At 35.6% G+C, this 15,632-nt stretch overlaps 1 protein-coding gene across 1 annotated transcript in view; it reads left to right on the top strand.

Moving 5' to 3' along the window:
- Nucleotides 1-15,632, top strand: part of CERKL (CERK like autophagy regulator) — a 58,390-nt gene that overhangs the window by 19,251 nt on the left and 23,507 nt on the right. The window contains exons 2-3 of the mRNA XM_074145537.1: nt 6,054-6,296; nt 14,170-14,301. Coding sequence (XP_074001638.1) covers nt 6,054-6,296; nt 14,170-14,301 — 375 coding nt within the window. The remainder of the gene's footprint in view (nt 1-6,053; nt 6,297-14,169; nt 14,302-15,632) is intronic.

The following is a 15,632-nucleotide window of genomic DNA, read 5'->3' as shown; positions in this document are numbered from 1 at the left end:
ATATGGTAAAACTGTCAAGAAATACTCTGAGCAAAGAAAGAAAAAACTTTTCACTTTCTGAAGAATGCATTGAAACTTGCACAAGACTATTAAAGCCAGTTTTACATTGCTGCATTTATCACATTTTGTCTTTTTTAAATTATTTGTAAGAATTACTGGGCAGAGAAATAAAATAATGTAAGTTCTGTTACCTAGTATAAGCCTTTATCCCATGATCTCAGATTTGCATTGGGAAATTACTGGGGTTTTGGTTGGTTGGTTGGTTTGGGTTTTTTTGGCTGAGTTTGAATTGAAAAATTGGAGCCTGAAGTACAGATTTGTCCAAGAATATTTTTTTTTTTAGTATATCAATTATTCTTCATAATAATCTTATTTTTAGAGATAGGTATCTATGATAGTACTTCAAAATAAGATGACTTCTCTGAGCCTAAATAACGAATAACACTTTTTACTGCTGTATTAAAATAGTGTGTAACTTCCTATCCAGGAAAACTAACTTAATGTGCCATTATAGGTTTATAAAGTGGAGTTTTATTCTGAGTCTTATAATTATTTTAGTTGATAAGATGTAAATAGAGCTCTAAAAATTAAGAGAAAACATGGTGCATCTTTCCCAGTTCTTGCTGACTGTTGTTGATCTGTGTGTGTGATCACTGGGGAGTTAGCAATTGGAAGTGAAAACGCACAGCAGATTGGCTCAAACCATGTTGACTTCCTGCTGATGAAAGGAGACAGTCCCAGTCCTTCCTTCTCCCCTGCTGTGTATTTTCTTATCACTTTGAAGCGTCTCTGGTTTTGTAGGACTTGTGTTGAACTGATTATATCAAACAACTTGTCGGAAGACTATGGCGATGCAAAACCTAAAAATAAAGTGGACAATCTGTGTCACTTTAGGGAGTTGAATTGACTCAGCTTGGTTTTGCCAAGTGCCAGACATAAGGAAAAGGGCTGGAGTACGCAGTTGTGGCAGGTGAGTGACGAGGGTAGGTGCCTGTGTTGGAAGAGGGATTAGTGGCAAGGTATTGCCTTGGCTTGGCAAAATACATCCCTTCACCCTCAGATTTTCTAGAGACGGAGAATGAAAATTAGTTGCATTCCTGCCAGATGTTTTTAAGCTCAATTTTCTGCCCTGAAGGAATACAGCTGTTGCTGCAAGTGAATAGCTGCCGTTAAAAGATGAAGTTAGTAGTTACACCCTGCTTTTAGTTTCCAGCTCTGGAGGAACTGAGATGCATCTCTTCAGTGCTTTGTAGTACTTTCTGAACTCCTTGATGCTCCTGAGGAGGCCAATATGAGAAACATTTTTCGAGACTGGGGCCTTGGTTGTGTTATGCTTCCCTTACAACACCATTTAAAAGGACTAGAGTAGCGTAAAGGTAATCTTTAAAGAAAAAACAGCCCCTCCCCAACTTGTACCTTGCTGTGCTGCCTTCTCCTCAGCTTACTGTTTGATACTCTCAGCAAGCAGAAAGTGCTATTTTGCTTTCTCTGCTTGCAGAAGGGAGTAAGAGGCATAGCATCAAGTTTTGCCGAAGGTGTTGCATGACCTGTCTTTTTGAAATAAAAAAAACCTTGAAAATTCATATGTTCTGCAAATAGCTTTTCTGCCTCGTGTTTAGAGTCTTTAATGTTAAATAGCCTGACAAGCTATACAGTGATTGCCAGCTCTTCTGGCAAGAATGATCATACTTGCTCCTTTATATTTCTCATTGCTAGTCCTTAATAGCTGTCGAGGTTTTATAAATCAGTTGCATGCCGCTTATTGTGCTTTGCAGACTACAGTAAGGAAAAAATGGGCTCAAAGAGTTAATAGTTGCTGGTTTATATGCAGTAGGCATTATCATAGTAAATTTAAATACTCCTAAGCCTAAATTTGTAGATGTATTGTCAAAACTAACTTAATTTATGATTCTATTTATTTCTTTTTGTTTGTTTGTTTTACATTACGGCAGTTATATTTTATTGCATATCCTGAATGGCTCTTTTGAAAATACTGTTTAGACAGTGTAGGATGATCTGTAATCAGTTCTACAACTGCTGTAGATCACTGTATTTTCTTTGGTAAAGTCTTGATGATTTTTATTCCTAATTATTTCTATTATGTTACACTGCACTCAGCTATAGCAAGCAACTATTAATGAAGTAAACTTTGAGAGTGTAATGGGACGGAGGACCTAAAATGTGTAGGAGATTTATCTATTAAATGTGGTTAAGTGGGACTAGATGCCTTACCAAAGGTCATAGGAAGAACTTATGGCCAAGGAAGTAAAACACATTTTCCTTGGTGTCCAATTATCATACTTGAATTCTATAGTCACTTTTCTTGTGTATTTTCTACTGTTTTTCTACTCCAGATTATTTCTTACAGAAATTAAGTCATCAAGTACCACTTCTAGATGTTGGGCCTCTATGGTAGAAAACTGTCCGATGAGTGTTTTGTTCTTGAAGTGTTGGTGTTTGTATTTTAATAACACACTTCTTTTTATGAACTGTTCTATTTTGCAGTAATACTGCTTTTTTCTTTGTGTATGTTTTCATCAATTTTGCTGTAAACGTGATAATCTATTTGTTTAAAGGCTAGTCTAACACTCTTAGCTAATTCAAATTTGGATTTCTATTTATAATTAAACTGCATTTGAGTGTATTAGTCCCTCACTCTCTGATTTAGCTCAGTGTGGTGTGTTTGGACATAGTTTTTTGTTAAATAAGAGATTAGACTACCATAAATAGGAAAAATGTAGGGTAGTGTCATTGCTTGAAATCAGTCAGAGGATAAATAGGGGCATAAAACTTCCTAGAAATTCATATATCCAGGCAGGCTTTTTTCATGCTGTATTTGGAAAAAAAAAAGTGGACATGTGCAGAAACTGTGAGTACAATTAGCGTCAAGCAGATAAATCCAACTCTAATCCTGTTTACGCTCTACATCAGACAGATGTGCTGAGATTGATTTAGACAAGCCCTTGGCTTATAGCAATTTTTTTTAAGTGCCATATATTCTGGTTTTGTTAGATCTTTGTTAAATGTTAAGTGCTGTTAGTTTTACTCTTTCTAACGCCTGTAACCTACTTTATACAGGTTTCCTCTCTGCTGTCATGATGACAGAGCAGCCTGGTAGAAGAGATTATCTTTATTCCTTGTAATTAAATTGACTTTTTTTTTTCAGAAGATACAACAATGGGAAGTGGGTACTGAATTAAATAAATAGCATGATATCTAATAGATGTATACTTAAATCTCTTGCAAGAACAGATGGTACCCAATATCTTTCTAAGTAATGTGAGAGGACAGTTAATGTCCTGAAACAGCTAGCAATAACCAATATGATACTAACGAACCAATAGGTTTTTGGAAGTTTAAAAAAGTGTCTAATCCGATATATACTTTCTTTTTAAACTAAACTTGGTTGTTATCACATACTAGAAACATTTTATAAATGTAGCTCATCACTTAATTTTCTTTATCTGAACTGTTTTATAAAATTTTACTGTATTTGTGATGATCTATTTTCAGTAAAAATAAAAGGTGAAAATTACAGAATGTGCCTAGGGACTCTTATGGAGATTTCTTTTCAACTTTAGTAAAAATTGGCTGTCCTAATCCTACTAGCTAGTTCAGTATTTCCTCTGCAATTTAAAACTCAAGGATAATGCTTTTGTATGATTCAGTATTCCTACATTTTATGTGCTTCTGCAAGCTGTATCTGGAAATGTATTCCAGTAGAACAACTAGACTCAAATCCTACTTTTGAAAGTGTAGTGCTGCCTGGTAAGAATATATTACTTTAAATTTCAAAAGATTTGATGTGCATCAGAGCAACACAAAAATTTGACAAATACATAGTAAAGGGAAGTTGTATAAGCAAATAAAAATCTGGCTGAAATACTAGCATGAAAATAATAGACAAGATCTGGTTTATGACTAAATGTCATTCTATAAAGCTAATGGGGGAATAAAAAGTGTTTTAACAGGCCTTCATTTTACTTGATTTGTGCAGGAAGGATAGGCTAATGTTTGTCATTCATTTGTGATGCGTATGCATAACATTAGCATTTACCCACAAATATTTTAGAAGAGCAATACAAAGTTTAAAAAAAAAAATAATCAAGATCTCTGATTTGGTAATGTTAGTATTAAGGTTGTTTGTACAGTGTCCTCTCGCCCTTTGAGTCTATGCAGAATCATAGTTCAAATGGGATCATACAATTTTTTTCTCCTCAGTCCCCTGGTTTCATTCAATATATCTTGTAGAAAATACTCTTATAGCATTGATTACGGTATTTTAAGCTTTGTTGTGTTGTCTGTTTGGTGAGTTTCCTCCTGTTTATTTGCTGCGTACTTCTGAAGATCTGCGCTACAGAAAATTTCCGGTGTACTATCTCAGTGCACACAAACGTCACAGTATTTCTGCTAAGAGTGGGATGATTTTAGTCCAATTTTACACTTTAGTAGCTGAGCTATGGAGAAATGAGGATGGTAAAATGTAACAAGTTGGAAAAACGTGTAGGAAGTATAATAAGGTCATGCTTGTATCTGCAGTGGGTTATTTGGTATGGCACAGGAAAAAATGGGTTGGCTAAGAATTGTTAGGAGAGGTAATACTGACTTAAACTTTAGCTGTGTTAGCATTGCTGAGGTGCAGTCTTCCAGGATTTCTGGACAGAAGGATGATCGCGCATAGTCTGATTCAAGATACGATGTTGAGAAATGCCAGTGTCAGACTATTATGAGAATTGACACAGGCTTCTTTTTTCTGCTTAGAAAAAGTACAACTCTCTGAAGCCCTCAGCTTCGCGTGGTGTCATGAAACAGGCGATAGGTGGTTTTGCAGTCTCACACCTGCAGTGCTGTCCATCTTCTCCAGGAAGACAGTTAAAATAGTCTTTTGCAGCTTCTCCCTGGCGCTTCTGTACAGCATGCAGCAAATATTAATCAAACAGAATCTGTTATAGCTTTTGTTATTGAGAAGCCACTTGACTGGGCTGTTGCTAGATTTGGAAAAGGTTTCTGGTTTTTAGCATTTCTTGCCTTGGGCTGCAAAGGGACCTTTATTGGTCTAGCATATCTGATCTGCTGTAACCACAAAGAAAGCAGGGAAGCTTTTCTTTTCGTGTCCAGAGTATCTGACACCTACAGCAACGGTGACATTTTTCCTTCAGTCCGTGTGTCTGACTTTGTATTTGAGGAATCGGGTGTTTCACAGCTCAAGAGAGCAGTAGGAGGAGAAGCCTGTTACCACGGTGGTTCAGTTGGTACACCTCCAAAAGGCATTTGGAACTAGTGTCACTGAAGTGATAGTGTCTGCAGCCATGGTGTCCACGTGCACAACAGCCCCGAGATAACAAAACCTTCACCTAGAGTTCCAGCCTAACACAGATCTCCCCTGGGGTGAGGGTCCTGAACTGTCAAAAGAACTTCTGAAACTGTTTTTCTTTTACTTGTCCTCTAAAGTGAATTTGCAACTCGAAAATGAAAGATAAGATGGGAGACATGCTTTTTGGGTTTATTTTTCTATTTTTACTTCACTATTTTCTGATATGTCTCTAGTCTAAATCCAAAAGGCAGAAGTTGTATCAAATGAAAAAATACATTGAGCATATAGTCAGCTTGGGCCATAGTACACTTCCTGATCTATGATTTAGGAGAATACAACTACTATGATTGCTATGATTTAGGAGAATATAATGAAGAATTTGCTTTTTGAATGCAAATACAAAAAAAAAAAAGTGATTCACTGTTCTTAGTCTGCAATTTTATTAATTTTTTTTTTTGAATATCAGAAAAGGGATTAAGTAACCTCTTTGAATTCGTTGTGTATGCTATTTGTATGGCTGGATATCTAACCTAAATAACAGAAAGTTGTTAAAATATAAGACCAGTGTTTGAGGCAAATGGTGTGCAGTAAGTTTCTATGTAGGCATGAGCAGATGCAACAAGTCAGGCTCGAGATGAACCTAGAAAAATTTTTTTTTTTTTTTTAGATATTACTCCTAATTATATTGATAACACTTTTTTCCTTTTTTTTTTTTTTTTTTTTTTTTTTTCCCCTACAGGTGATTCCAGTATGGTGTTACAGGCTCAAGAGGAGTTTATTGAAATGAAAGATGTATTTTCAGTAAAACTGAAACGTCGTCGTTTTGTAGGGCAGAAAAAAGGTGGTACTACTTTGGGTATCACCATTTTTAAATGCTTGAATAAAGAAAAGAATAAACTAACAGACTGTGCTATCCATTTAAATAACTTAAGTGAAGATCATTGTCAATCATGGTTTAGACATCTAAAGGAAATTTTGAATGGTAAGCACTTAATTGGGGTTGATGTCATTATTATTTCAGACTTGTTTCTATTGGCAATACATAAAGTTGAGTGATGCCTAGAAAAATATTTTGCCTGTGGAAATTAAGACACACAGATATGAATATCATTGCTGGAAAATGTTTACTACTCAAGTTTTACATGGTGAAGTGTAAAATTTAGGAAAGTGACAATAATGGACTAATGCAGCTGTGAAAATTAAATTGATGCTATTTTTTGGAAGTGTTTTGGAAGCTTCTGAAAATAAGTAGCTTACTATATTCTGACTGAAGAGTCTTCTGGGAAATCTGTTTCTTAAAGAAATAAAATACCTTGTTGATATTTTCACTTGAATTGCAGCACATCTAATGGGACTACAGATGTTGCGGTCCTGGGCACTTTTCAGGGACTTCCCAGTGACTGTTTAGGACCTCCCACTTGAGACCCGCAGATTCTTTAAGAGACTAATGGGAGAGGCTTTCCTTCTCTTCTTAAATTCACAGGTGGAAGTTCTCTTGAGGTTCTGTAGGACTCTTACAGTATAATTTTATACAAAAAGTATTGACATTAGCTATTGATAAGAGGCTACTCTTCATTTTAAAAGTATCTTTCTGTGTTTGCCTGGACTAATGCCAGTTTCAGGATGCTTTGTTTAACACGATAGTTGCATTTTTCTCATGGAAGCTGTATCAAATTTAAGAAAAAAATATTCACCATTTAGGGGGAAAAAAACCAACAAACCAAAATCTTTCACTGTAAGTTAATACCAACAATGTTGGAAAGACTCAGAATATAGCACACTTGTGATTTAAAAAAAACCCAACACTAAAACACACTACAAAAAAACCCCACAAACCAAACTCGCTGATTTAGCTCGAAAATGTGTCTTTGTTTACAGACTATAGCAAATGAGTTTGTTTATTACAGAAGAAAAACAATCCATCTTGTAATAGCTGAATTGTTAATACTGAGCCAGATTACAGAATTAAAATCTTATGCATCTGTACAAGTGTTTGTAGTAACACTTTCAGTAGTGATTTATAGTTTACTTCTACTAAAGTGACTTTGTCAAAAGCAGGTATTAGAGAAAGTAAAATAATTTGAGTTATTAGTGGAGCATTCTTACATTGCTTATAATATGCTTTGGATTTTCCAAATAAAAATATGTATTAAAAAGTGTCTTCCCTTGCCCCTTTTTGAAAGACTTTATTATGAAATATCCAAATCTGCAGAAGTGCCAAGATTCTTGCAGATCTCCAGCTACCCATAAAGGCAAGGACATTTGCATAAGGAGCAAATGCCTGTTTTGTTCCCAGATTACCCTCCATCCATCAGGAGCAGTGATACCATATGTTCACAGAAAAAAAAGCTGCAGTATCTCCTGCTCAGGTTGTCTTGACTTCGAGGTGCAGGCTCTGTTCTATACCTTTGTAATTGGAAGCCACCTGAACCTGAAAGAAGCATTCTGTGCAATGTTGTTGCTGTTTCTACTTCTTCCTTCAGCTTCAGTCTTTTTCCAGAAGCTCAAACCTTGCACAGATTTTTTTTTTCTTGAGCTCTAATCTGTACGTTTTTCTCCTTTCCTTTTAGTTCAGGAGCAATCAGGACTCAGAGGGGGAAAAAATAACCAAACGCAAGCCCCAGAATATCATTTACTATATGTGTATATTGTTCTGTAATTACAGTAAAAGTTTTTACACTGTTACGTTTTGAAGACTGAGTAGATATTCACACTGCTTTTCTATCCAGAAAATCAGCAAAAAAGCAGCAACATTTTTGCATCTAATGTGGCAGAGACACATTACAGTAATTTAAACAGTGATGGTATAGTAATGGTATAATTCAGAAACAAAAGTATTCTTATTTAAAACATACCAAACATTGGCAGGAAGTTCCCAGTGGGATTCAAGTCTGGAAAAGTATAAAATGCAGTTAAATTCTGTTGATCCCTCACTAATTGAAATCTCAACTGTATCTCTGCTTGAAACAATGATGAATTTTCATAGGTTTTGTTGCAGCTTGTTTTCGGAACAGTGCCTGTGACATCTCTGTTAATGAACTCATATTGGCTCCCTTTTGGTTTCCTTATGAACTGAAGGATAAAGTTTAAATTTCATCCTTCTAAAATAGTTGAAATTTAAATGTATGTATCTTTTTCTAATCTTTCTGATCACAAAGTAGATTTTCATTAACTGTTGCATTATTTACTTTAAGGTTTTTTATTACTTCTAGGCTGGAGCAAGTGAAAAGCAGGTGATTTACCGAAGTAGAGTGTATATATCTTTGGGTATGGCTGTCAGTAAACATGTACTTTCATTTGTCAGAATGGCTGAATATTATGAAAAGGTGTATCTCTTGAAAATAAATGCAATTTCTATGTTTACCTTACTCTGACAGGTTTTTAGATTTTTATGCATATATAGTAATTTAATGAACAACCATAGCAAGTTTATCAGTGATGACATGAGCTGGAGTTTTATCTGGAGATTTTTTCTAGTGAAGATTTAAGTTTTTTTTTCTGAAACGCCATGTGCACCGTTTCCCTTTTACTGCGTGTTTTGTGCCTGACGCAATGTTTCTTGCATGTTTTTTCCTGTTTATCCTTACTCTGCTCATAGTGAGTATCCTCTGATGCTTTGAATTGCTGTTCAGAGTAACTAGGCTATAATTTTTCATGAAGCCTGTCATCATATAGGTGAGCACACAGATATAGTTGCTTAGAATTTAGTTACTGTGGCTGCTATTAATGGCTTTGTGTGTGTGTGTGTGTGTGTGTGTGACAGGGTAACAAAACACATGTACTACCATCTTCCCATTTTTAACTAAGTTCTTATTTTCTGCATAAAGTTGCTGCTGTTCATATGCATGCCAGCTAGATATTAAGAGCTTACTCAATGATACGGGGGTCAGGAAAACTGGTCTTCTGTTTATCCCATATTTGTTAAACTGATGTAAAATAACCACTGCCATTTTAAGGCATGCACCTACGGAGCCTCGGGTCTGGACTGGCTCCTGGAAAGCCCCAAATGGCAACTTAGACATTGTAGTTTGCTGTTGATTTCCTGTCAGACCTATTGTATACCTGACTCTCGGTGCTTTTGATTGAAGCATTCGCTTCTGTTTGTACTGGACTTATGGGCATGTATAGTGGACATATTCTGTCAGTGGAATTCACTGTTTAATTTAAAATCCTCTGTGCAAATGCCCAGTGTTACTAAAATGGTTTATAGCCCCAGAAATGAGAGAAAATGCCCAATTATCAATGCTTATCCATTTTTTTTTTTTTTTAGCAAGGTAAGACTTATTTTTAATAACAGTTGATTTGAAAAAGTTTTACTCAAACGTAAGCTATCAGAAGACAATAAATATAGTTATGAATAAATGATAAAGTAGCAAAAACATGCATGAAGTGCATTTTAGTTTTATCTACTGCTCTAGTATCTCTCTCAGTGGGATTTGATATGAATGTCTGAAACTTCATGCATGAAGTTTTAATTAAACCATTAATGTTAAACATTAACTTTGGTTAGTTAATATTAACAGTGGTGTTTCCATAGTTACATTAACAACTCTGTCTCATATTGTTAGTTTTCCTCATGTATAATATTCTTACTGTTGTATGAAGTATTTATAAATGTATGCAATAATGACATGATTCCAGGCTCTTAACTTTTGTAACATAAACCCATTTTCATAAAGCTAAGAACTGAAAGCAGCACAGATGTATGTCTGAGCGTAGCGTCTCTGCTGCCCTATGAGCCTTTGTTTTCAGAACACCCTGATTGACCCACCACCCTTCATGGTTCACTGATTCACTTGATAGATCAAGTTTAAACTAGTGCATATTAGCACATTTGTTAGTACTAGAGGAACAGTTGGCCTTCCTGCTTTAGGCTGCTGGTTCATTTCAAATGGAGCAGCCACAGAAAACAATAACAGAATACCAGTTAGGAGGACACCAAAAGGCTGACAGACTGAAATCGGTTGCAGTCTGTAGTAAATGAGATTTAATTTTCTTTAAGCTACATCTATATGAATGAATCAAAGGTGATTATTATTTAATAATGCTTTTAAAAAAGTTTCACTGCATAGTTGTGTGAAAGTTTAATTTTTTGACTGTTATGGGATATTCTTTCATTAAACTCAGTTGTTTGGTGTATTATAACATGTTAAGTTAATGATAAATAATAATTTTTGTCGTGATCATCCTTTCTTGTCAGTTGGCAATCATTTGGCACAATCAATAGTGTACCATGTCACTGCTCAAATGCCTTGGTTGTGATACCTATTTCTATAAATAAAATAGTTTCCCTCTCTAAAAATGTAAATTGATATTCAGGTAGTCATAAAGAGAATATTCTAACACTTAGTCTGTGAATTCATTTGGTTCTTGAAAATCTCACTAGGATTTATGTATTAACTCTGATCTACTTTTCAATGATAACATAATAGATATATTATCATAAATACAGTTCCTGGTCTAGAATAATTTTTGGTTAAAAAAAAAAAAGAAACAAATTCAACTGTTTTCTTAAAAATCTAGGATTTCCCTCCCCTCTCTGCCCCAATTGAAAAGTCTGTATTCTTTTGCCTGCTTATGCTTTCTTTTAAAACTTTATAGTGCCACCTGGGGCTTAAATTTTCACACCTAAAACTCAAAACCAGTTAAGTGAGATACCTATGTTTGCTTTTTTCCCTTCAGTTTTCTCAGCAGTATTGTAACTCACACTGTCTGGGTCACAGAATTTATGACACTTTATCACCTTTCTCTACTTCTACAAGCTCTGTGCTTTTCCTATTCTTTCCCTCTGCTTCATGTGTTTTATATATATAATAGTTTAAAGGTATGTTCTGCTTACAAATCAAAGACTCTGTAGTCAGTTTTTACAGTTTTGTGGCTCTGGGTGTTGGTGGGGGCTGAGCATTTAGGGCCAGCTGATCACAGGTAGGTCTCTTGTAGAGAAGATAAGAAACATTGCAGCACATATATCAATGTGGCTAAATCTTTTATCTTTTAAATCAGGAGTCCTTATTCTTTTAGTTTTCAATTTAATTTCTATGGACACTTTAGGCAAAACTATCAGGTCACAGAAATTATTTTTTTGGTCTTAATATTTTTATGATTTCTAAGAGACTGCAACAATACCAGATAGCAGATTTACATTAAGTGTTTTGCATAATGATTATTATAATGCCTTTATGATGATGATTTATGTGTTTTAATAGTCTTTGAAAATTTTTATGTAATATTCCTTATTTGTGTGGTAATTCCTATGATTAGAAACTACACTACAGTACATACCTGCAGTGCTTGTTTCTGCTTCCAGAGACTCAAGAATAATTTAGGTTGGAATGTACCCCTGGAAGTTTTCTGTTCCAGCTTCCTGCTCGGAGCACTGAGCTTCTAAACAAGATCAGGTTGCTAAAAGCCACATCCAGATAAGTTTTGAAATTCTCTAAGGATGGGCATTCTACCACCTCTCTGGCAATGTGATCCGTGGCTTAACCACCCTCATTGTGAAGAGTGTTTTCCTTTATTTCAGATTGCATTAGTCCTTGCTGCAACTTGTGTCCATTGCTTTTTTGGCCTTGCCCCTGCAAGGAGTCTGGCGTGGTGGTCTGTTTTACTCCCACGGTAGATATTTAAGGACAGCATTTTGGTAGATTCTTTTCTTAAGGCTATAGAAAGCCAGCTACCTATGCCTCTTGTATGTCCTCTGCTGGACTCACTCCACTTTATCAGTCTTGTGCTGGGGACCTGAAAGCAGATGCAGTTTTTCAGAGTCAGGCTCAAAAGATGTTGAATGCAAAGGCATAGTGATATCCTTTGCACTGCTGATTGTCCACTTGTTAGTGCAACCCAGTAAGCACTTGACCTTGATGGCATCAGTGGCACACTGTTAACTCATGTTCCCACTCCCTGTCCATCCGGAACTTCAGATTGTCTCTAATGAGGTGCTGCACGGTTGGTCGATCCCCAGCCTGCACTGTTAGGGTTTGGCCGGTCCAGGTGCTGGACTTCATGTTTGCCTTTATTGAACATCTTGAAGCTTTTGTCAAACCTTTCTTGTAGCTAATCGAGGTCCTTGTGAATGGCAGCCCTGCCCTCCAGCACATTGACTGTCCTCACCAAGTTCCCTATTTGCTTTTAAAGGAAATACTTTTAAATATAGGTACTAAGGCTTATTACTGAAGACATTCAGTATTCACCAGACATTAAGGATTCATCAGGATTAATTTGCCATGCAATGACGTGGCACTGTGTGTAACATTTTACCATAAATATAATTAGAAATCTTGTTTTTTATGTGTGCTTTCAGGTTATAGCAGCAAACTGATCCAGTAATTTCCTTCAGTATCTAAGAAATCTAAGATTTACTAACACAAACTGGATAAAGTGCTAGTTTTCATTGCCAGATTCTCTGATGTGTTTAAATAGGTGAAAAAAAACAGTCTATGGGGTTTCTATAATTGTTATGTTTTGATCTGAAGGAATATGTTCCCCTTTGATGCTGAAATAGTATTTAGCTATAATTTCTCTGAAGAATTGTTCCTGTTCAGGTGTTGAGGTAGATTAAGTGAGAAGAGCTTCAGAAAGTCCCAGCTGATACTCTGAAGGTACATGTGGCTGTAAAAATTGAAGTAACACTGTAGATGGGGCAGAAAATCAGGCTCTCACTCTTTGTTCCTGTTGGAGTTGTGGCCTACTGCTAATTTTGTTCTTGAATGTTGAAAGCAGTGTACTTGCCAGGTATTCTAGCTTTCACTTGGCTAAGAAAGTGATGGTGTAACCTGATACTAAAAGAAAATTTAGAATGTATAAATGAATTAATTGAATACAAAATTGTTCAAATCATATATTTTAGAAAACTACCGAAGAAACAGCAGTATAGCATGCCACCAGTTGCTTTTTGTAGCAGACCAACCTCACGGAAACATGACAATTGTAGGAATTCTAGAAAAGACAACTTGAAAAGTGACGTTATTGGTTTAGCATGAATTATTTACTATTTAACAAAATGCCATATTCCAAATAATAGAATTACTTCATGGGATCAATGTACAAGACAAGGTACTGTTTGCATAGCAGTATTTCTCAGTGTTGTTTGCTCAGAGTTCATTACTTTGAAGACCCAAATGTAACTTTTTAAAAAAATAAGATGAACAATAAATCTCAGGTTTCTGAATAATATTCCCAGGTTTTCTATTTCTTTGTATTTCATAGAATGGTTTGGATTGGAAGGGACCTCAGAGATCATCTAGTTCCAACCCCCTGCCATGGTCAGGAAGACCTCCCACTAGACCAGGTTGCTCAAAGCCCTATCCAACCTGGCCTTCAACACTTCCAGGGATGGGGCATCCACAGCTTCCCTGGGCAATCTGTTCCAGCCTCTTTCTTTCAAGATGAGGGAATTTACTTTGCATTGTTTGATTTGCAATTTCAGAAAACAAAAGTATTGGATTGTAGTATCAAATTTGTTGGGTGTTACTGTCATACGCCTGCTGGGAGTCTTTCATATTAAATTCCAAAAAGGATATGTTTTGATGTTTGGATTTTTTTGTTGCCCAATCTTGTAACTTCTCCACATTCACTCTGTTCCTGTATCAGGGTTTAACTAGGCTATGACATATGCTTTTTTTTTTAATCTGGTTCCTACAATGTTTTGTTTAGTGTGTTTATTAGCTGTACACAGAAAAGTAATCAGTACTGTAATTTTAATATAAATACTACACGTTCAAGAAATTCAGACTTTTTTAGACTATAATTTACTTATCCTGTTAAAGTAATGTAATTGTTCTAATATTAAAAATTCATTTAAGCTGTAAAAATAGCTGGGCTGTGTGTGATTTTAAATGTTTTGTGTTTTCCTTTAGGCTTTCAAGATAGACCAAAATCCTTAAAAGTGTTTGTTAATCCAAGCAGCCACAAAAGAGAAGCCACTCATGTTTACTATGAACAAGTTGCACCTCTTTTTAAGCTTGCTGACATCAAAACTGATGTCACGGGTAAGTTGCTTCAAAAGCATAGTTTAATCCTTTGTGAAACTAGTACTTCAGCATACAAGACAACTTGAATTTACTCCTAATCCTTACTGGCTGTGCCTGCAAGTAGTGCATTTGGAACGATAGTGGATACAATATATTTTTCTTTAGTCAAAAATTATTTTAGTAATTCTGTTATTCATGTAGTATTTTTCCCCTATAGTATCAATACTAGTAAAATATTTTTTGTATTCTTTAAAGCAAGTGTTCTATTAAAAGAAACCAGCATTTACTGTCTGACAGGCCTGTATATGGTTGCTAAGAGTTGTTCCTCCATTCTGACAAACACATGTCCTTACTTTTCTGAGAGGGTCCATTGGCGTGACATCATAAGAGGGGCTTATCCAAAGGACACATTATTTCTGGATTCTGACTCAGTTTCAGGGATGACCTGGAAGCCTAAGAGATTAAGTTCTGTGGTGACAAGGGCAGTTCTCATGAGGTACATGGGCAGAACTTGGTGTCTGGAGAATGCGAAGGGACAACTTTAACGTTGTAATGATGCTGTCTTCTGCTCAACAATGGGTTCCTGATAGCAGGTTTGGATTTAAGGCCCCAGTTTCCGTCAGAGTTCTGCTTTATGTCCTGAATTTGCCCTTGGACTGTTTCATTTGATTGTCTTTTTGTAAGAAATTGAACAGAAAACCAATGCGTTTTCATAAAGCAGTAAAATATTAGTGATCTTATAATTACTTTCCCCCCCCTCTGTGAAGAGACCAAAACTCATGCTGCATCAAATTTTGTCCCCAAACCCACCCAAGTTTACAGAGAAATCATGTTAGTATTTCCCATTCCAAATAATGTTTTATCCATAGTATTACAATTCCCTTTAATGTACTGCTGATTCTTGATTATGCATTTCATATCCATGTGAAGTGTAAAATTTGGTGCAAGATATTCTAGCACCAAAAAGTCTTTTTTCCTATGTTTGTTGTAATTGGCTTGCAAAATAATCAATTCCAGCTTAAATTATGACACAAGAGGGCTCATCCTACAACTTAAACTTCCAGTCCCTTAAACTTCTTGTGAAATCCTGAGTAGTTCAGGTTGTAGGCCAAAAATCATTCTGAGCAAATCTAATTTAGGCATGAGGATATAATAATGCAATAAGTGTTCGTATATGAGATTTATCTTGCTAATTTTATTACTTGTATCTATATTTTTTTTAAATTACTTAGCCCCCAATTTAAAGTAAAATCAATCTAAGATTAAAGATACATGAGAATAAGTGTGAAAAAGTTTGTATTAGAATTTTGTAGTGATAATTCATTAACTTCCCTTAATTGATAAGGGAA

Source organism: Numenius arquata, chromosome 3 (assembly GCF_964106895.1).
Source record: "Numenius arquata chromosome 3, bNumArq3.hap1.1, whole genome shotgun sequence".
NCBI lineage: Eukaryota > Metazoa > Chordata > Aves > Charadriiformes > Scolopacidae > Numenius > Numenius arquata.
The sequence above is the reverse complement of the archived record's forward strand: the minus strand, read 5'-3'. Positions and strand labels throughout refer to the sequence as shown.